This window comes from Plecotus auritus, assembly GCF_963455305.1.
Source record: "Plecotus auritus genome assembly, chromosome: 12".
Taxonomy (NCBI): Eukaryota; Metazoa; Chordata; class Mammalia; order Chiroptera; family Vespertilionidae; genus Plecotus; species Plecotus auritus.
This window is the reverse complement of record NC_137778.1, coordinates 31,609,972-31,630,287: the sequence shown is the minus strand read 5'-3', so window position 1 is coordinate 31,630,287 and position 20,316 is coordinate 31,609,972. Positions and strand designations below refer to the sequence as shown.

Here is a 20,316-nt window from a genome sequence, read left to right as displayed (position 1 = left end):
GGTTCGATTCCGGTCAAGGGCATGTACCTTGGTTGTGGGCACATCCCCAGAGGGAGGTGTGCAGGAGGCAGCTGATCGATGTTTCTCTCTCATCGATGTTTCTAACTCTCTATCCCTCTCCCTTCCTCTCTGTAAAAAATCAATAAAATACATTAAAAAAAGAAAAGAAAATATGTCCAGTAAAAAGAAAATGACAACTTTGGTCTTGTTGCTTTCTTTATGTCAAGTAAGAATATCCCCAAATCTTAGGAAATATACAAAAAATGATAAAATAACCACCTTCCTTCTCTCCAGTTCCGTCTTTGGCCTAATGTTATCTCTGTTGTTCACTTCACAGGCTATAACTTCCATTATATCATCAAAGAAAAACAGGCTTTATGTAATAGCTAGTAGCTAGCACATATCTGAGCAAAGTTATTAATCAGAAGAATTTTATATCAACCCAGAACAGCACACAGAAAGTAACAAGCAAACATACTATTTTGATATTCAAAAGCTTAAGCAACCATGGCAGAAATAAATGACTGATCAAAAGCAATGACATTCCGCCAGAACCGGTTTGGCTCAGTGGATAGAGCGTCGGCCTGTGGACTGAAAGGTCCCAGGTTCGATTCCGGTCAAGGGCACGTAACTTGGTTGCGGGCACATCCCCAGTAGGGGGTGTGCAGGAGGCAGCTGATCGATGTTTCTCTCTCATCGATGTTTCTAACTCTCTATCCCTCTTCCTTCCTCTCTGTAAAAAATCAATAAAATATATTAAAAAAAAAAAAAAAAAAAAAAGCAATGACATTCCGCCTTGGCCATGTGGCTCATCTATGTCACATAAACCAAAATGTTGCAGGTTCAATTCCAGCGTCAGGGCACATGCTGAGGTTGAAGGCTAAATCCTCCACCCAGATCCCTGGCCCAGTTGGGGTGCATGGGGGAGGCAACATCTCACACCAATGTTTCTCTCTCTCTCACTTCGTCCTCTCTAAAAATCAATGAATATGTTCTTGGGTGAGGATTAAAAAAAAAAAAAAAAAAAGACACAATACAATGACATTCTGATGTCAGAATCTACCAAGGGGACAAAAGAAAAAAGGAGGGGATGGGGTAGTCAAAACCCCCTAAAAAGAAAGCAAACAGAAAAATCTCTTCCTCCTTATAAAATATCAACCAAATAGAAGTTAAGAGATATTCTGACCACATGACAGTCTGTTCTATCTTTACATTCCCAAATTTCAGTGTACTCACTCCTGTAAACTGGTTTAAGATCATTACTTTTCACCAGTACAGAAGAACTGAAGGGAAAGGGATCAGCCTACAAACAGCTTACACTGTATACAAAGAAAACAGACAAAAAACCCTCAACAAAAATCCCTACCATTTGGAGTTATCAGATTACAGCATAATTTACTGGTGGGGCCCTGCTTAGGAAGAACAAACTCACCAGAATCAAGATCCTAAGGAAAAATGCTTCAATCCTGTGTCCTCTGAGGTTTCCCTCAGTAGTTAAGAAAAAGTCAGGAAAGAAGCTGTAAAGTTACCTCCAAATCATTGTGCTTATGATAAAATCATATCATGAGGATGATAATTTCAGAAATGTTCTGGTGTGAAGCAAAAGGAGTTAGAAGTTCATGATCTTCTAAGGTTTCAAGTTATTTTTCTTGGAGAGTCACGTGACTTTATCACACAGCTCTTATTTCAGGGGAGCAGTGTACACCTTAGCATTCTAACTTTACTTTCTAACTCCTCCACTGACTTCATTTCTCAAAAACAGAAATACTTTACTGCCTTCATGGCGGTAAAAAAGGGACTCAGTGGCTGAATTTCAAGTTTTTGATGGACTAGTCAAATTAGATGGTCAAACTGTCAACAGCACTTTATCAAGGCTGATTTTATTTTTTAAGTGGTGCCGCCACTGTCCAAATAATGAGTATGGGGACAAAGGAAGAGAAGGAATAAATTTCCTTTACTCACCAAACAGCTGAGACTAGATGGCAAACTGCATCACCTTTTATTAACAATCAAAGTTTAAGAGCAAGAATACGATGATGGCTACTGCAAGCAGATATTCATTTATAACGGCTTCCCCCAAAATCCAAACATGGTAATTACTCCAATGGGAAAAGATGTCAAACCTCGCTCAGAGCATATGGTTTGCTCTACCCTAGGCATTTCACTTGTCATCAGCATAAAAGACCAGCTCTGACTTAACGGCAAAATAATCAAGACAGGGGTTAATACTGGCAGGGAACAACTGTTTTAAATCACCTGTCCTTCCTAATTTGAATGCCAACAGATTTTGAGCCTCCAAAGGTTATAAGTGACTTATTTAAAACATCAGTCATTCTGCCCTGAATCCTGACATCCTTATTTTGTATCCATTTTCAACACTGCCCAAGCAATCTTACTTTTAGTTTTAGAATTCAGAGTTTCACCAAAATTTAAGTGAATTCAACTAAGCATGTAGAAAAACAAATTGGTTTTTAGGATGGTTAAAACACACACATCCTTTCTTTGAATTCCTAGCTTTTTTTTTTAATTTCTAGCTTTTAACAATTTAGGAAATCATAAACCATCACTTATTTCTGCCAATGTCCTATTATTTCTCCAGGTACCATCCAGAGCACCACTCTCCTCTAATCACAAAATAGCCTCTTTTGCATCAGAATCAAACATCCTATACTTTTCAAAAACATATCCTTGAAATGAAATCTTGTATTACATTAAATTTACTAAGCCAAAACCCAAGTGAAAATGCAGATACACAAAAGGCAACGTTGCAGAACAAAAAGTCAACATTGCGAATTTGCGCACAATAACCCATAATGTTTTCAAGAATGTTTATAAACAGAATTTTTCTTAATTTCTTAATCCAACTGTATCAATATTTGCCAAAGAAGCAGAGAAGGTGGGTGTAAAAAACAAAAGTACAAAAAAGGACTCTAAAGTTATTTATTTTGGACATTTTTACACCTTGACTTCAAATATCAACATAGTAGCCGAAACCGGTTTGGCTCAGTGGATAGAGCGTCGGCCTGCGGACTGAAAGGTCCCGGGTTCGATTCCGGTCAAGGGCATGTACCTTGGTTGTGGGCACATCCCCAGTGGGAGGTGTGTAGGAGGCAGCTGATCGATGTTTCTCTCTCATTGATGTTTCTAGCTCTCTATCCCTCTCCCTTCCTCTCTGTGAAATATCAATAAAATATATTTAAAAAATATATATATCAACATAGTAGTCAAGGTTCTGAAAACTAGTATTTGACTTTCTGCTGAAAGCACAATAGGAAAAAACATTTATATGATCTGAATTACTAACTGAAAACCTTGGGATCTGGCAAAAAATACCAAATAGTGACATCTAAAAAAGACAGGACTGCCCTGGCCAGGTAGAGTGCCATCCTGATACGCCAAGGTTTTGGGTTTGATTCATGGTCAGGGTACACACACGAATCAACCAATGAATGTATAAATAAGTGAACCAACAAATTGGTATTTTTCTCTTTCTCCCTTCCTCACTCTCTCTAAAGTCAATTAATAAGTAAATAAACAATAAATAAAAAAGACAGGACTATCTGAAGTTGTAGAGATGGAAGAGGAAGAAGATGTGTCAGTAAGAGACAAAGAAATACTTCCTTTTACTCCTAAATCTGTCCACTTGGCCAATACTTCCATGAGCTGGAGGCTGAGTCAAATTTTGGGATATAAACACATGGCTTTTAAGATTAACCTAGTTTAAAAAAAAAAAAAAAAAGATTTAACCCGGTTTCTAAAAAAGAAAATACCTGACTAAATAGTTAAGTTTAAGGACCACACATGACTATTCTTTCTTGGATTGGAGGGGGAAAAGAGGTTTTAAATTAAGGGCCTACTATATTTAAAAACAAAACAAAAAAACTTGTCATTTTTACTTTATTCTTCTTCATACTTAGATGCAACATGAGTTGTTTTGGCTCTCTAATGCTTTTACAAGAAAGGCAAAAATTACCTCTTAAGAAACTAAAAATAGATGTGCATAAATAAAACTTCAGCTTATGAAGAAGATATTTGTGACCAGTATTAACTCAACTGAGCTGTAATATGAAAGGTGGAACCCTCTACTTAGTCAATGCAAAATGAAAAGAATTCGATCTCAGGTCTAAGGAAATGTCAGCATCTCAAGTAAAGCATCCAACATCTGGCAGCCCATCCTGTTCAGTGTGGAGGCAACAGTCACTATGGAACACCAGACGTTTCTGATGGAAGCTCTAGAACAGTTTCTGACTCAAACTCCCCCCAGACACATTACAACACCACGCATTTTCCCTCCCACACACAATCTGTCGCTGTTCTTGATCCTCAGACTTCCCTCAATCTGCAATCGATGCTAACTGTTTTGAGCTATAGTGCCTGGCTCTATTCTCCAAGTGCCACTTTCCTGATACCACCTAAGCATTCTTCTAGTCCATCTCCTATTATGCAATGTTCCCCCCAGCACTCAGAGCCTCCCCGCTAATTACCAACATCACCCCTCTCAGCCTCTACTGCAACTCCAGACGTCATCATTCCACCTTCTCCATCAGTTTTTGGGGTATTTTAACCCTAATTTTCCACATTCTTCAGTCTTCCTTCAATACTGCCCATCCCTTCCCAAAGTTGGTCAGTCTAGAGATAGGAGTCATCAAGGGAGGATGTTTGATAAAATACGTCTGTGCGAGCGCACGCGGGGAAGGGGAAGGGGAGAGGGGAAGGGGAGAGGAGAGGCGGAGGGGGAGGTGAGGGGGAGGGGAAGGGGAGGGAAGGAGGAGGAGAGGGCGGAGGCACGAAGTGAGAAGGAATGACGCATTAGGGGGAGTCTCCAAGGAAAAAGACGTTTCCATCAACTCCCACCCCCAAAAAAACTCCCAATTCCCTCAACTCCCCAGCTATCGAAAGCACCCCATCACTCTTCAATTCCAAGGCTTTTCTACATTTTCAATTAACTCCAGAACCAACTTGGATTCTAGCTGCCTCTCACACTAAGTAATTCCTATTTGTAAGGCCTCCATTTACTTTACTTTTCTCTACTCCCTTCGATTTCCCTGCTGTTCCCTTCCTATCCCCACTGTCCATCTCCACCCCTCCTGATCCTATTTCTTTCAAGTCCTCAACTCGGTCTCCTCCAAGACAGACAACGTTTTTGATAGCTTCCCTTTCCTCAATTAAATCCATCTTTTCCTCAGAATCCCCTGCCCACTCAGAAAGCCTATTTAGAACCCTGTTTTCCTTACCGGCAACTCTTCAGACATCCCCAGCTACAGGTGCCCTCCCAGGTCTCGCTCTTGCTCCCACCGCACAGCCGCCATCAGCCCCCCGTCCACGCCCCGCCCTGATTACCTGAGGACGAGGTGCAGGAAGGAACCCCGGGATCCATGGATGAAAACCCGACCGCCGACGGCCCAGGGGCCGACGCCATCTTGGCAGCCCCCTCCCCCTCAGCGGCCTCACTCCCTTTCAATCCGGCTCTTCCTCTTCTCCGAGTCGAATCTTCCCGTCTTTTCACAAAAACTGCGTTCCGACAGCCACCTTCCCGCCCCCTCCGAGGCCTTTCTCAGACACGTCGGGCAGGCTCCGGGACCAGCTCAGGGCCGCACCACTTGGCTGGCATGGGGACAATCCACGTCTCGTACCCTCTCTGCAATTTTTAACCGCTTTCCGCGGGAGCTGCTTTTCCCTTTCACAAGGGAATAGGCTCCAGCTGGCTGCCGGGACCCCGCGTCCGCACCAAACCACACCTAAAGCAATAAGGGGGCGTGAGAAGTCCCGGCAGAGCGAACGCCCCCTCCCCCTACTCCTAGCCACAGCCTGTTTATCGCCCAACCCCACCGTTCCACTCCCGGCAGCCAGCGAAATCCAGGCACTGCGCATGCGCCCAACCTCTTGTTCCATCCCACTCAATGGAGGTGGGGGTAGCCCAGAGAGGAGCAAAGCCAATCGGGAGGCTATTACTGGTCACATGATGCAGATCTCTCACGGCCTAACGACTCCACGCCGCGGCAGACAGGCCCTATGGTGGCTCGGTGGGGTCAATTTAGCTCGGCTCTTTTAAAGAACTGGGTTGTGTTGCCTACGCTCATTAGGAGTTGTTTCGACGGGTCCTCTCCATTTTACAGCTTAGGGAAGAATGCCCGATAGACTCGCTAGTGTCAAGTAAGAGACTTTAAGCAGTCAAATTCACAAAACATCACATGCCACCAAGTATCTTTCCGGCTCTACTGCCTTGTTTACTATTTAGTTTAACGTGCATATTTGTCTTGTCTTCCTCCGAATGACATTTGAAACAGATCTACACTTTGCCTCAAGCCAAAGGCTGGGCACAGTGACAGAGTTCAGGAAATATTTTATAAGTGAATGAAGACCTGTCAAAAAGGAAGGTGATCAAACCATATTATAGTCTTCCCGTGATCCAAGCCCTCAGCCTCTGTTATCTATACTCCAAAGGGCATGGAGACACATAGAAGCTCTCCATTTAGTCTTCATTCTAGCCTAGTCTTCGTACTAACTCTGCTCATTTTTAACAAAGTACCCTGGAGGTTGTGAACTCTGAAGACCTCTTACTCTGAGGAGACTAAACTCCTGGAGAGCAACCACTGTGTTTGGTTCACTCGTGTATCCTCAAGCTACTCAGGTGATGTGACTCTGTACATAGTAGGATCTCAACAATTATTTGTGGAATGAATAAGTGAAGAGGAATGGAAAAAATCCTAGGTTCAGTAGCCCCAAAATGGCCTGGTTATTCTCTACCCGATTCTTTCTGGGTCCTCAAAAAGGAACCTAGGACCTCACTGGCCAGAAAATAGCCCTAGACACTGACTACTGCCTTCTACCTTTCCCTCATTAAGATCTATAATAATTGTTTCCCTGCTGCCACCTGCTGGATTATTCATCCTCCTTTGGGTAGTGAAGGGTAGACAAACTTCCAATGATCAGATTGCATTTGTAACTCCATATCAATGGAATTGTGTAGCATTGAAGTATTTTATGATTGCTTATACCAACACCCCGCTCCACCACCAAACTAAATAGTACAAAAACTAGAAAGGTGGGCCCACACTGTCTAGCATACGATTTGGCTCATAGATATTCAATAAATATTTTTTGAAAAATTACTTTTGTTTCCATAAAAGGCATGGAGTTGCTACCATTTCCTGAGTGATTTTAGAAATTAGCTGTAGAGTCCTGGCTGGGTAGCTCAGTTGGTTAGAGCAAATCCTGATGCGCCTAGGTTTGGGGTTTCATCACCTGACCGAATACATACAAGAATCAACCAATGAATGCACAAATAGGTGTAACAGATCGATGTTTCTCTCTCTCCCCCTTCTTCTCTCTCTCTCTCTAAAATCAATAAATTTTTTAAAAGAAAGAAAGAAATCAGCTGTAGAGGTAAAGTTGTTTCTGATTTAAAAACTGGAAATGGACCAATAATGGACTCACTATGGCAGTAGGTCAAACGGGGGTTTCTCCCTGGGATTTGATGTATGAATCATCCCAAAGGAAGAGATCCGTATTTTGCAGCTTCTTTCAGGTACTGGTTTCTCTTTTATGGACCAAAAATGGCTACTTGTATTATGTCAGTGTGTTTACTTGTCTCCCTCATAAGACTGTGAAAACATAGGGGAAAAATTACATCTTATCCATTTTTATATCTCAAGGATCTAGAATAGTGCCTGGCACAGAGTAAATGCTTCCTGAGTACATGAATGGATAAAGGTAAAAATTCAAAAAATTGGGCTAGTGGTGCCTCCCATCTTTTTTCCCTAAACCTTGTCTCTGCTCCCACTCCCACTCAATTGCTGATGTGCTCTGAGTCATGGAGCCACTCTTGCCCAGTAACATTCCTGGCATAGCAGAACCTCGTGATGTCACAGGGTGTGGACGTAGGGGCAGAGCAGGACATGTTGGCTTGGTGACTCCAAGGAAATGGAAAAGGGAGTTCACCAACATAGACTTTGGAAAAGGGGACAATCCAGTTATCTCAAAATAGGGACACACACACAGTCTTATTAAAGTGAACTTCATGTCTTAAAATAGTTCCTAAGGTCAGAATGGAGGGGCTAAGGGCTTCCAAGATGAACAAAGAGGCAAAATAAGAGAATGGGTACCTAATCATTAAATTAGTCACTCAATTCATTCACTGAATTAACATTATTTAGCCCCAACAATGTCCCACACACTATGAGAGTTCTTGGTATACACAGATAAAGTCCCTGCCCTCAAAAAGACCACAGACTAATGAGAAAGACAGACATATAAATCATTAGAAGAAAATGTAATAGGTGTCATCATAGAGTATGTACAAGTGCTATGGTTTGACAACCATATTTTCTGAATTAAAAAATGGGAAGAATACTGGCCACTGTGGCTCAGTTGGCTGGGTGTAGTTCGTGCATGGAAAGGTTGCCAGTTCAATTCCTGGTAGGGGCACAACCCCAGTTTCGGGCTTGATCTCCCACGGGGGCATGCAGGAGGTGGCCGATTGATTTTCCACTCTCACATGGGTGTTTCTTTCTCTCTCTCCTTCTCCCTTCCTCTCTCTCTAAAAACCAATAAAATATTTTTTAATTGGAATAAACATTAACATAGAGGCTTGACAATACCACAGACTATTTCAGATTGGAACTATTCTAGAGAGTCAAGGAGGCGTGATTTCCATGACTATGAAAAGAAGAACCGAATGGTTGTGCGGGAAGAGAAGAATGGGTGTGCAGGAAGACTTCATTGTCCTACGGAATTACAATTTTGCCAGGTAGATAAGAAAGGAAAGGGGTTCTCAGGAGAAGGAACAGCATGGAAGCATGACAGAAAATTGGGTGTTAGGGAAGGGATACTAGAATAGAGTGATGTGGCATAGGTGAGGCTAAAAAGGCAGGGAGAGCCCTGACCGGTTTGGCTCAGTGGATGGAGCCTCGACTTGCGGACTGGAGGGTCCCGGGTTCAGTTCTGGTCAAGGGCATGTACCTTGGTTGCGGGCACATCCCCAGTTGGGGGTGTGCGGGAGGCAGCTGATCGATGTTTCTCTCTCATCGATGTTTCTGGCTCTCTATCCCTCTCCCTTCCTCTCTGTAAAAAAGTCAATAAAATATATTAAAAAAAAAAAAAAAGGCAGGGAGAGGCTAAACTATGAAGGTTGTTGAGTGCCAAGTTAATAGTAGTAATCACCTATTAAATATCTATGTGTGTACTCAATACAATGTGAAGCAGTTTATAAGGATTATATCTTTTTTTTTCCTTTCTCCATGTCTTTACTTTTAAATATGAAGCGTTTTGTGTGTTTTTTTTAAGGATTATATCTCTTAATCTTCTCAACAACCTTCAGAAGAGAAAACAGATTCAGAGAGGTAAAGCAACTTGTCCAAAATCACACAGCTAGAATCTCTAAGTTCAAACTCCAACTCAGGTCTAGCTGTCTCTATGCCTGCCCTTAACCAACACCACTATTCTACCTCAAGGATTTTGGACTTTATCCTGCAAATGATAGGAAGCCATTAAAGATTTTTTAAGCAGAAGAGTGGAAAAGTCTGGGTTTTTAGAAAGATTCCTATCGGTAGCAGAGTGAAAAACAGACTGGAGCAGAGGGAGACTGGCCTCTTCTAAACGAAAATTTGTAGTCCTAAATTCTGGACTTAAGGTAGTAGAGCAGCGTGTGGAATTATTCCACAACCCAGGTGTGCACGAGTTAGGGCTGGGAGCCTGAGGCTGGTATCCGCGCAGGAGTGGGCGGGGCTGAAGAGCAAAGCCGGCCTAGGGGGCGGGACCAGAGCCCCTCGATGCTCTGCTGCTTCTGCCTGGAGACGACCGGCTTCCGCCTGCAGGCGGTGGTGTCGAGCGCCGAGCTCCCCGTGCTGGGTGAGGGCCGTTGATGGCGGCGCAGTCTCGGTGGGCGGTATGAGTTTGGCTGGGGGCCGGGCCCCACGGAAGACCGCGGGAAACCGGCTTTCCGGGCTTCTGGAAGCAGAGGAGGAAGATGAGTTCTACCAGACGACTTATGGGGGTTTCACGGAGGCAAGACCTGGGCCCAGGAAGAGGGAGGGAGAAAGCTAAGGGGAGTCCTAAGGGAGAAACCTCGGACAAAGAAGGGGGCGGGGAATAGAGAGGAGCCCTGGCGGTTGATACTTGAGACGGGGTGGGCGAGTCAGAGGTGGCGGGGTCTTAAAAGAGAGATAGCCCTGGACGCGGCAGGAATAGAGAAGCTCTCTGGGCACCCCAGAGCATGATGGAAACCTACTAAATGGCTAGTTGCATTTTACTTCTGGCGTCTAACACGCACGTGGTAGTCACGTAATATATACTCGTTGGCCCACTCCCTTAAATAGAAGGGCTTAGCCTATTCCCTTTTCAGCTTTAAAATCTCAATGTAAACTTCTCCTTAGATAACTCTTGCTTGACTGTCCTAAAAAGTGTCCTCATTTATTTCCTTCATAGAACATTTCACTGTAATTAGATTTGGTTTGCTTGTTTATATTTGGGTAGGCATTTGTTAAATTTGTATTGATTGAATCTGTCCATTCTTTAAGTATGTGGAGCACCTAGAGCAAGCCATGCACTGTGACAGGCTCTAGGAAAATACTATTAAAAATACTGCTTTGCCCTGGCTGGGTGGCTTAGTTGGAGTGTCATCCTGCACACCAAAAGATTGTGGGGTTGCATCCCAGGAGGTACCAATCCATGTTACTCTCTCACATTAATGTTTCTCTCTTTTTCTCCCTTCCTCTCTCTCTAAAATCAATAAACATATTCTCAGGTGAGGATTTAAAAAAGTAAAAATTTTAAAAATGAATACACTGCTTCTTCCTTATACATTTCAGATCCCATTGAGGAACGAGCTGGATTAACAGTTAAAATATTGTGTGATAAGGAGTAAAATAAGTGGTAAGCACAGGGTGCTATAGTAACGCACAGGAGCCAGAGTTGGTCAGGATGGGTATCTCTGGGGGAGGTGATGTTTAAGCTGAGGACAGACAGTATGAAACATGGGCCTTGGCTGGGTAAAGAGCAATAGGACTGGGAACTGGGGTAGGAAAAAAGTTAGTCCATGGAGCGGGCAGGGCAGAATGTGTAAAGGCACTGAGGTCCTGGTCCTCAGCCTGCACATCTCATTCTCCAGACCTGAAGGAGAATAAAGATTGGTAAGGATGGAGGTGGTAGGCATGGGCCAGAACATGTTGGCCTTGTGAGCTATTTTAGGGTTAAGGAGTTTTGCTCTTCACCCAGAGGATGGAAAGGTGATCACATTTGTACTTTAGGAAGATCACTGGAATGAAGAGAATGTTTTGAGGAGGGCATTAGGCGTAGAGAAACATGGACAGGAAGGTTCAAGAGAAATTAAGGCAGTAGAATCCACAGGACTTGGTGACTGATCGGAAGTCATTAGTTATACAGCCCTAACCAGCTAGTTTAAAATAGAACTTTCTCATCCCTCTTCCAAAAGCCATTATCCTATTCCTGTCATTTTATGAGTCGTTATTTAATATGTACCCATCATGCTTCCAAAAAGGATTTAAAGAGGCTTATGATATAAACAAAAAGTAAGAACAGTAAAAATAGAGAGATCAGAAGTAATTGTACCAGGAGCCTCTGCTGAAATGGTAATAGCAATTAATATTAAATTTAGCTGTGCGCTTCCTGGCAGTGAAATTCTGAATTTCTTTTTTTAGTAAGAAAGAAGCATGTAATTTTTTGAGAGACAAAATTGGGTTAGCATTCAATCCTAGAGAGAATCTCCTTATATAAGATATATAAAGTGACAGGTGTTTGGTATGTGATGTAAAAACATTCTCTTATCTAGTCATGTCTATTAATGACCCTCAATAAAAGCCAAAGGGCCCTGGCTGGTGTAGATCAGTGGTTAGAGCATCGGCCCGCACATCGAAGGCCAGGGCTGTGTGGGAGGTAACCAGTTGATGTGTGTCTCTCACATCGATGTTCCCCCACCCCACCCCTTCATCTTGCTCCCTTCACCTCTCTCTGAAAATCAATGTAAGAAACATCTTCGGGTGAGGATTAACAACAAAAAAGCCAAAGAAATGGTAGTGAATCGGTAGCTTTCTTTTCTTATCCCTACCTGAGGACATATTTTTCATTGATTCTAGAGAGAGAGGAAAGGATAGGAGAAGAGGGGGCGGGGGAGGAGAGAGAGAGAAAAAAACACACACATTGATCGGTTGCCTTCCATACGCACCTGACTCGGATCGATCCTGCAATCTGGGTATGTGCCCTAACTGGGAATCAAACCCCTGACTCTTCTATGCTCCAGAGAATGCTCTAACTAACTGAGCCACACCAGCCGAGGCTGAAAGCATTTTGACTGGGCACTAACCTAATGTGTAGTAGAACTACAGCCCTCTGGTGATATGACTAATACCAGGTTAGAGCTGAGGGGATTAATGTGTTCCCAGGCTGTCTTTCACAAACATCATTTGGGAGGAAATGATGGTCATCAGTGCAGGATAGAACTCTGGAAGGCTTGGAGTGTCAACTGTCTTATTTGCTTATTTTGGCAGCCTGCATCACTGATTGAAGACAGCGTCACATGTTTGAGGTGCAGTGCCCACCCAGTCAACTCCTTTGCCCCCAGTGTTTTTTTCCCTTTTCCAATGTGGCTGCCAGCCTAGCCCTAATCTGCATCACCTCAGGTTTAGGCTGAACTCCATGTTCTCTACTCCAGCCCGTCTAATCTCCTCCAGAGCGTTCTATGATACCCCTTGTACACAATTTTCCTCTTTCATCAAATCTTCAATGGCTCGCTGCAGTACATAGTAGTAATATCCAACTGGTTTTCTATCCGAACACACCTGAGGAATGAGACATTTCTCAGTAACTTAGTTTACTTCAATAATGATTGTCAATGCTGGGACAAGTAAGGAGAGGACTGAGCACTGACCTGCAAATTAAAGCTATAACCTTATTAACCTGACATTTATTATTTATTTATCTTATAAGAGAACATTTATTTGGAAAATCACAGAGGTAGAAGCAGTTCCTAAAAGAAATGGGATTAGGAAACAAGTTATGGAGGTAAAGGAAGGGTCCTTGGAGCTTGGGAGTGAGGAGGCTAATGGTAACTACTGAAGGGAGGGTGGGGGACGGGAACAGCAGGGGTGTGCTCTGGGGAAGGGAAGTGCACTGGGTCCTGCGTCCTAAGGGCTTTAAGGTGGAGTTTTTTAGGGCAAGTCCCAGGGGAAGATATCAGTAGAATATTCCATAGCTTCCCGGTGTGCCCTTTCAGGGTTGTCTCCAGTGATTAATTGGCTAGCACCAGGGCTGGGGTCATTATCTAGTGCAGCTGGGTCTGAGGTCAGCTGTGGCTGGTTTTGTTGCTTATTGCTGACATTTAAATTTCTCTATAGACTGAGTATAACCTTTTCAAATCTTACAGTCTCAATTGATGTTGAAAGGAGGGTGTGCTGGAGCCAAAGGCAGTCGAAGATTTCTTGCCAGAGATAAAGCTTCTGTTTTACTTAGGTTTAGATCCTTATTCTATAAATATGCTATACGCCAGTGGTCACCAACCTTTCGGACCTCATGGACTACCAGTGGTCTGTGGTTGGCGACCGCTACTATACACAGTTCTATTTTGTTCTTGCTAGTTTATCTATCCACTATGCCCTCTTTCCTCTTGGCTGTATAAATACTACCAGTATTTTGTTTTGTTTATTTATTTATTAGAGGCCTGGTGCATGAAATTCGTGCACGGATAGGGTCCCTAGGCCTGGCCAGCAATCAGGGTCAATTGGGACCTTCCAGCTGCTGGGGCCTTTCTTCATTCCGTGCCGCCCCCTGGTGGTCAGCGCACATCATAGCAAGCATTCGAACTCCCGAGGGGACACTTTGCATATTAGCCTTTTATATATATAGATTTTTAAAATAATTTTTTATTGATTTGAGAGGGAGATGTAGAGAGAGAGAGAGAAACATCAGTGATGACAGAGACTCATTGATTGACTGCCTTCTGCATACCCCCTACTGGGAATCAAGCCCGCAACCTGGGCATGTGCTCTGACTGGGAATTGAACCATGATCTCCTGGTTCATGGGTTGATGCTCAACCACTGAACCACACTAGCCAGGCAATACTACCAGTATTTTATTTTATTTTATTTTATTTTTATTTTTATTTTTTTAAATATATTTTATTGATATTTTACAGAGAGGAAGGGAGAGGGATAGAGAGCTAGAAACATCGACGAGATAGAAACATCGATCAGCTGCCTCGTGCACACCTCCCACTGGGGATGTGCCCGCAGCCAAGGCACATGCCCTTGACCGGAATCGAACCCGGGACCCTTCAGTCCGCAGGCCGACGCCCCATCCACTGAGCCAAACCGGTTCCGGCTACTACCAGTATTTTAAATCGTGGCTCAAGTTCTCTTCATTCTCTACAATCTAAAGCAGGATTCTGCAAACTACAAATCACTGGATCTGACACATTACCTATTTTAATCTGGTCCTTTACAGGAAAACTTTGCCAACCCCTGGTCTAAAGGGCTAAAGGAATAAAGACTGACATTTAAACCTTTCCAGGCCACCAGTCCATAGCACGTGTTGCTTCCTCTGAACACCTGTAACATTTTATTACCATCTGGTACTTTATATGTTGCCTCATATTATAACTTCCTTTTATAATTATGTCCTGCCATCTACTAGACTGTAAGACCCCTGAAGGTAGGGACCAAAACATATCCTTTTATACCCCAGCACTTAACATGGTGTGCTACAGGTAAAGGGCAGTGAATTAATGTTGGAAAGGGTGGTGCTGGAGCTAAGGGCCATCAGCTAGGAAGGTTTCTTGCCTGAGAAAAGTGAATGCCTGGGTAGGGAAGGAGAGGGCAGCTCTTATCAAGAAAGCAAAAAGATTCTGTTCTTCTTGGAGGGGCATTAATGACTCTTGCCAGCAAGAACCTCATCTCCCTATGTCCTCAGGAATCGGGAGATGATGAGTATCAAGGGGACCAGTCAGACACAGAGGATGAGGTGGACTCTGACTTCGACATCGACGAAGGAGATGAACCATCCAGTGATGGAGAAGCAGAAGAGCCCAGAAGGAAGCGCCGAATAGTCACCAAAGCCTATAAGGTGCAGGGGAAGTCCTGGTTTTCTTGGACTTCCTTAATTCCTATTCTCCCCTCATCAGGTCCCTGTGCTCCTCATACCAGCCCCGTTTCCTACAGTGCTAGTTTTCTCATATGTTTCTCATCTTCTTTCTCCTTATCTCTGTGTTCCTTGGTGTCTGATTCCAATCTGTCCCCAGGAACCTCTCAAGAGCTTGAGGCCTCGAAAGGTCAGTACCACAGCTGGTAGCTCTCAGAAGACCCGAGAAGAGAAGACACTGCTACCACTAGAACTACAGGATGATGGCTCTGACAGTGAGTGAGGATGTTTGGGTCAATTGACAAAACTGGAATATGCTGCTAAAAGTATTGAATCGGTGTCAAATTTCCTGAAGTTGATAACTGTACTATGGTTATGTAAGGAAAGTCCTTGTTCTTAGGAAATATACATTGAAGTATTTAGACATGGAGAGCCATGATGTGTGCAACTTAACTCTGATTATTCAGAAATAATAAAATACAAGCACACATACAGAATGCAAATGGGGCAAAATGTTAATAGTAGGTGATCTGAGTAAAGGATAAATGGGTGTTCTTTGTACTATTCTTGCAACTTTTTTTGTAAGATTGAAATTATTTTCAAGTAAAAAGTTTTAAAATTAAAAGAAATAATAAAGGAGGTGGACATGAATTCAAAGATTTCTCTCTGACTTCCTTCCCAGGTCGGAAGTCCATGCGTCAGTCTACAGCTGAACACACACGACAAACATTTCTGCGAGTACAGGAAAGGCAGGGCCAGTCACGGCGGCGAAAGGGACCCCACTGTGAGCGGCCACTGACCCAGGAGGAGCTGCTCAGGGAGGCCAAGATCACAGAAGAGCTCAACTTACGTTCACTGGGTTAGTGTGTGGTTTTGCAAACAGTGGGTACAAGGGCTGAGGAGCATGGGAAAAGTTAAGACCTGGAGGACCCAAAGAACTGGAAAGATGGAGATTTGGAACAAGGGAATCTGAAGGAAAAAATGGGGATAGTAAATGATTAGGAGCAGAGAACTAGGCAGTAACGAAAGCTCTGAGGAGCAAGTATTATTGAAGTACTTTGGTGTAAAGTAAGAGTTGTATAGAACGGAGTCAAATCCTAGTTCTGCTGTTCACTTGTATAAGACTGTAAGCAGATTACTCAATCTGTATGAATCTTGCTTTCTTTGTTCACAAAATAGGGTTGTAATAACTAGTTTAATCAGGAGAATTAGAAATTCAGTAGAATCAGTCAGTTCATGAGATAAAATGCTCTAAAGTAAGAAAATTTAAAAAATCTCCTCAGTTGAGAAGAGAATGACTGAAATGATAGAGGAACCTGAGCTCGATTTAAGAAGGAAAGTGAAGGCTGGAAGGAGCTGATAGAATGAGGAGATAGGCATGTATGACAGATACTGAAGTAGAACAGAGCTATCTCTGGGGTAGTGGAGCAAACAGACCTGAAGGATAGGATGTTGTGGTCAGAGCCTGGATGTATGTGATTTTGAATATTTCAGAGCTGGGGCAGTTTCAGGCAATGACAAAGTCTAGGCCAGCCGTGGGCAAACTACGGCCCGCGGGCCGGATCCGGCTGTTCTATCCGGTTCTCTTGCTCTCCCCTCCGCTCCTTTACTTTGAATTTATATTAGTTCACACAAACACTCCATCCATGCTTTTGTTCCAGCCCTCCAGTCCAGTTTAAGAACCCATTGTGGCCCTCGAGTCAAAAAGTTTGCCCACCCCTGGGACTCTAGGCTGTAGCTATAGTGGAATGGAGTAACTAACATGCCATGGACAGGAAGGTTGAGAGATGTGGTAAAGCAACTGGAGATATGGTGTTGAAGGGTCTGTGTGCACTTTGAAGTTACTAAGGCGACTTGAGATGATAGGAGTTGGGGTGGAGATGAAGAGTAGAAACCATTGCCGAAGTCTTCCATGAGTGAGGGCGTGACCGTGATGAAGAAGGAGAGAAGATAAACTAGATTGTGGGCAAAGGTCTCAAAAGAAAAGCAAGTGTGCAGGTGGGCAGAGGAATAGTGACCTGAAAGCTACAGTGTGGGGCTCAGTAGGGTGTCTGCGTGCGATGCGAGAGAATGAGCCACCTCTACCAGAGGGCTGCAGGGAGAGTGGTGGCCTCAGTGGGTGACAGGTTTCCAGTCAGGCAAGTTGAATGAGGGCAGTTATAGATGAGTTGGCTGGTTATAGAGCAGGAGTTCCAAAAAATACAGGGAAGTGTTCGAGAGAAGGGTTGGAAGGTTGGCTCAAGGGAAAGAAAACAATATTATCAACTAGAATTTAAGGACGCAAGAGGTTAAAGTACTTGAGCGGTTTCTTGAGGACTCTTCTGGTTAGATTTTTATCCAGAGGATTGTGTTCACAGTCCCCACGTTTAACAAGGAAGCAGAATTTTGGAGTTATTTCAGAGGACAGGGACCAGGTATATTTTGATCTCTCTATGCAACAACAAATATTTACCGAGTGCCTGTGAAGTGTGGAATGCTGCGTGACCTGATATTTTGTAGGTAATATGAGCCACAGTCACTGCCCTTAAGAAGAAGACATATATACTAACAGTGAGCTGCCATGGAGCACTGTCACAGGGTCCGGCCAGGGGACTGGTGTATAGAGAGATGTGCCTGAAAGGAAGGGCAATTATTCAGCTCAGCTACGTGTGAAAATGCAGACCCATGGTTGCCAGGTTTTCTTCTTCTTTTTTTTTTTTTTTTTTTTTTTTTTTTTTTTTTTAAATATATTTTATTGATATTTTACAGAGAGGAAAGGAGAGGGATAGAAAGCTAGAAACATCGATGAGAGAGAAACATCGATCAGCTGCCTCCTGCACACCTCCCACTGGGGATGTGACCGCAACCAAGGTACATGCCCTTGACCGGAATCGAACCCGGGACCCTTCAGTCCGCAGGCCGACGCTCTATCCACTGAGCCAAACCGGTTTCGGCTCTTCTTCTTTTTTAAGAGAGACCAGAGTCTCTATTTAAATGTAATTGTCTAATTTTTAAATGTCAGTAACTAATTCAAATTTTTCTTTAAAAGACAATACAGATCAAACAAAATACTTAAGTGGGCTGCCAGCTTGCAACCTCTGCCATAGACTGTGATAAGTACAGTAATAGAAGAGTGTCCTAGGCTCCAGGTTGGCACAAGGAGGGAGTGACTCAAAGCCGTGTTCTATGAGGAATGGGTCAATGGGATGGGCGTTGCGATCAGCCTGGAAACACATGGACACTATTGAAAGGACTGTATGTGGAAGACTGATTAGACTTCCATCCTGTATGGTCTTAAAAGGTAAAAGTATCATCAGAAAGTGTATTTCAATTCAGAATAGGAGAGAACTGTGTACTGCCTAGAGATGCCTAAAGATGTAATGTGCTGCCATGGATGGGAGCGAGTTGACAGGGCAAATGTGGGGAGTATTTGGGGAATTGAGCAGGCTCCTCAAAGGGTTCCTTCCAACTCTGAAGTCCTACAGTTCTGAGTGGGTGAGGAGCCAAGTGGACTTGAGAAATGGTGAGCAAATAGGATGTCACGAGGGGCAAGCAGAAAACTTGTAAGATGGGAGATGCTAGAGGGCTTAGAGGACTTCCGTAATTGCTGGTTAGGCAGTGACTGGACAGCCACAAAGATAATTGAGAGCTTGTAGGGCAGAACTGGGGCGTGGGAAGAGGGGGAACTGACCATCCTCTCATTCCTTTTTGTACCCCAAAGAGACATATGAGCGACTTGAGGCTGACAAAAAGAAGCAGGTTCATAAGAAGCGGAAGTGCCCTGGGCCTGTAATCACCTACCATTCAGTGACAGTGCCGCTGCTGGGGGAGCCGGGCCCTAAGGAAGAGAATGTCGACGTGGAAGGGTGAGTCACTCTCAGGGGGGAAAGAAAGAGGTGTTTCTCCCTTCTTTAAGCTGTATTCTCTCAGCCCCATTTCACTTACTTTCCTCCCACAGCTCTCACAGACGCTTGGGTATCTTTCAGATTCCTCTTCCCTTCCGCTCCTCTTTCTTTCCCTTTAGCCTCTCTTTTCTTCCTCTCTTCTGTTTTCCCATCCAGCCCAGCTTTCTTTTCCCATCTGCCACTTAATACTCTCAGAATGTTGCCATCACTCTGCCTCCTCTTTCCTCAACTCTCTGATCTCTTTCAGCTTTGTGTTTATCTCTGTCTTTTCCCTCAGACTTGATCCTGCTCCCACGGCTTCTGCATCGACTCCCCAGGCTGGGACTGGAATCGGGACTGGAATCGAGACTGGGACTGGAACCGAGACTGGAACCGGGACTGGAACCGGGACTGGAACAGGGACTGGAACCACAACTAGACCCGTCATCCCTCCTCCTCCTCGCTGCTCACGTACCTTCATTACTTTCAGTGATGATGCAACATTTGAGGAATGGTTTCCCCAAGTGCGGCCCCCAAAGGTCCCTGTTCGGGAGGTATGCCCAGTGACCCATCGCCCAGCCCTATACCGGGACCCTGTTACAGACATACCCTACGCCACTGCACGAGCTTTCAAGATTATCCGTGAGGCCTACAAGAAGTACATCACTGCCCACGGACTGCCACCCACTGCCTCAGCCCTGGGCCCTGGCCCACCACCTCCTGAGCCCCTCCCTGGCTCTGGGCCTCGAGCCTTGCGCCAGAAAATCGTCATCAAATGAAGAGATGTTTAGTCCTTGAAAACCTCTTTCTGGCCCTGACTTGGGCTCTCAGTGTTCCCCCCTGGTTTCCCTGTTTCTCTCTTTATCATCTCTAATCTTTGCCCAGCCCTTTTCTATATCTCTTTCACCATTTTTTTCCCTAGTTCCTACTGGTTTTGTGTGTTGTTGTTGTTTTAATCTAATAAAATAGATCCCTTTGATCTCTAATCTAGGGTTGGGAGCAAGAAGTATTTGTGAATGTCTGCGTATATATGGGTCTTTATATTTGTTTAACAGAATTTATTATGAGCTGCCCTTTTATTGATTGACTAGAGGCCTGGTGCACAAAATTCGTGCACGGGGGTCCCTAGGCCTGGCCGTTGATCAGGGCCAATGGGGCGGGGGTGGCCACAGGCACCTGCCTTGGCTGGCTTGGGGCCTGCGGGCTGGGGGCAGCTCCTGCATTGAGCATCTGCCCCCTGGTGGTCAGTGTGCATCATAACGACCAGTTGTTCCGCTATCTGGTTGATTTGCATATTTGGCTTTTATTATATAGGATTTTTAGAGATAGAGAAAGGGAGAAACATCGATGTGAGACCAGAACAT

The 20,316-nt window shown here is 44.1% G+C and overlaps 2 protein-coding genes across 4 annotated transcripts in view; one reads left to right on the top strand and one right to left on the bottom strand.

Moving 5' to 3' along the window:
* PIP5K1A (phosphatidylinositol-4-phosphate 5-kinase type 1 alpha) overlaps nt 1-5,893 on the bottom strand; it is a 41,315-nt gene extending 35,422 nt beyond the window's left edge. Inside the window, exon 1 of one of the 3 annotated variants that reach the window (XR_013959515.1) lies at nt 5,341-5,873. Coding sequence is in view for 2 of the 3 variants with exons in the window: in XM_080649489.1 (XP_080505615.1) it covers nt 5,341-5,419 (79 nt within the window). In the remaining variant the exon portion in view is untranslated. Of the gene's footprint in view, nt 1-5,340 lie in introns of all 3 variants that reach the window. The other 2 variants (XM_080649489.1, XM_080649490.1) reach the window with 2 other exon arrangements.
* Nucleotides 5,894-9,817: 3,924 nt separating this feature from the next.
* On the top strand, nt 9,818-19,943 carry VPS72 (vacuolar protein sorting 72 homolog). Its single transcript, XM_080648949.1, has 6 exons — nt 9,818-10,005; nt 14,922-15,074; nt 15,250-15,364; nt 15,772-15,948; nt 18,790-18,934; nt 19,251-19,943. Exons 1-6 carry the CDS (start codon nt 9,889-9,891, stop codon nt 19,729-19,731), a joined length of 1,188 nt encoding a protein of 395 aa, XP_080505075.1. The 5' UTR covers nt 9,818-9,888; the 3' UTR covers nt 19,732-19,943.
* The last annotated feature ends 373 nt before the right edge of the window (nt 19,944-20,316 follow it).

What these genes read in the sequence shown, in the direction of transcription:
- VPS72 (XM_080648949.1), top strand. Translation starts at nt 9,889, where the DNA reads ATGAGTTTGGCTGGGGGCCGGGCCCCACGGAAGACCGCGGGAAACCGG. An exon ending in GCTCAACTTACGTTCACTGG is followed by an intron (nt 15,949 to 18,789) that starts GTTAGTGTGTGG and finishes TGTACCCCAAAG; the next exon opens with AGACATATGAGCGACTTGAG. An exon ending in GAGAATGTCGACGTGGAAGG is followed by an intron (nt 18,935 to 19,250) that starts GTGAGTCACTCT and finishes CTTTTCCCTCAG; the next exon opens with ACTTGATCCTGCTCCCACGG.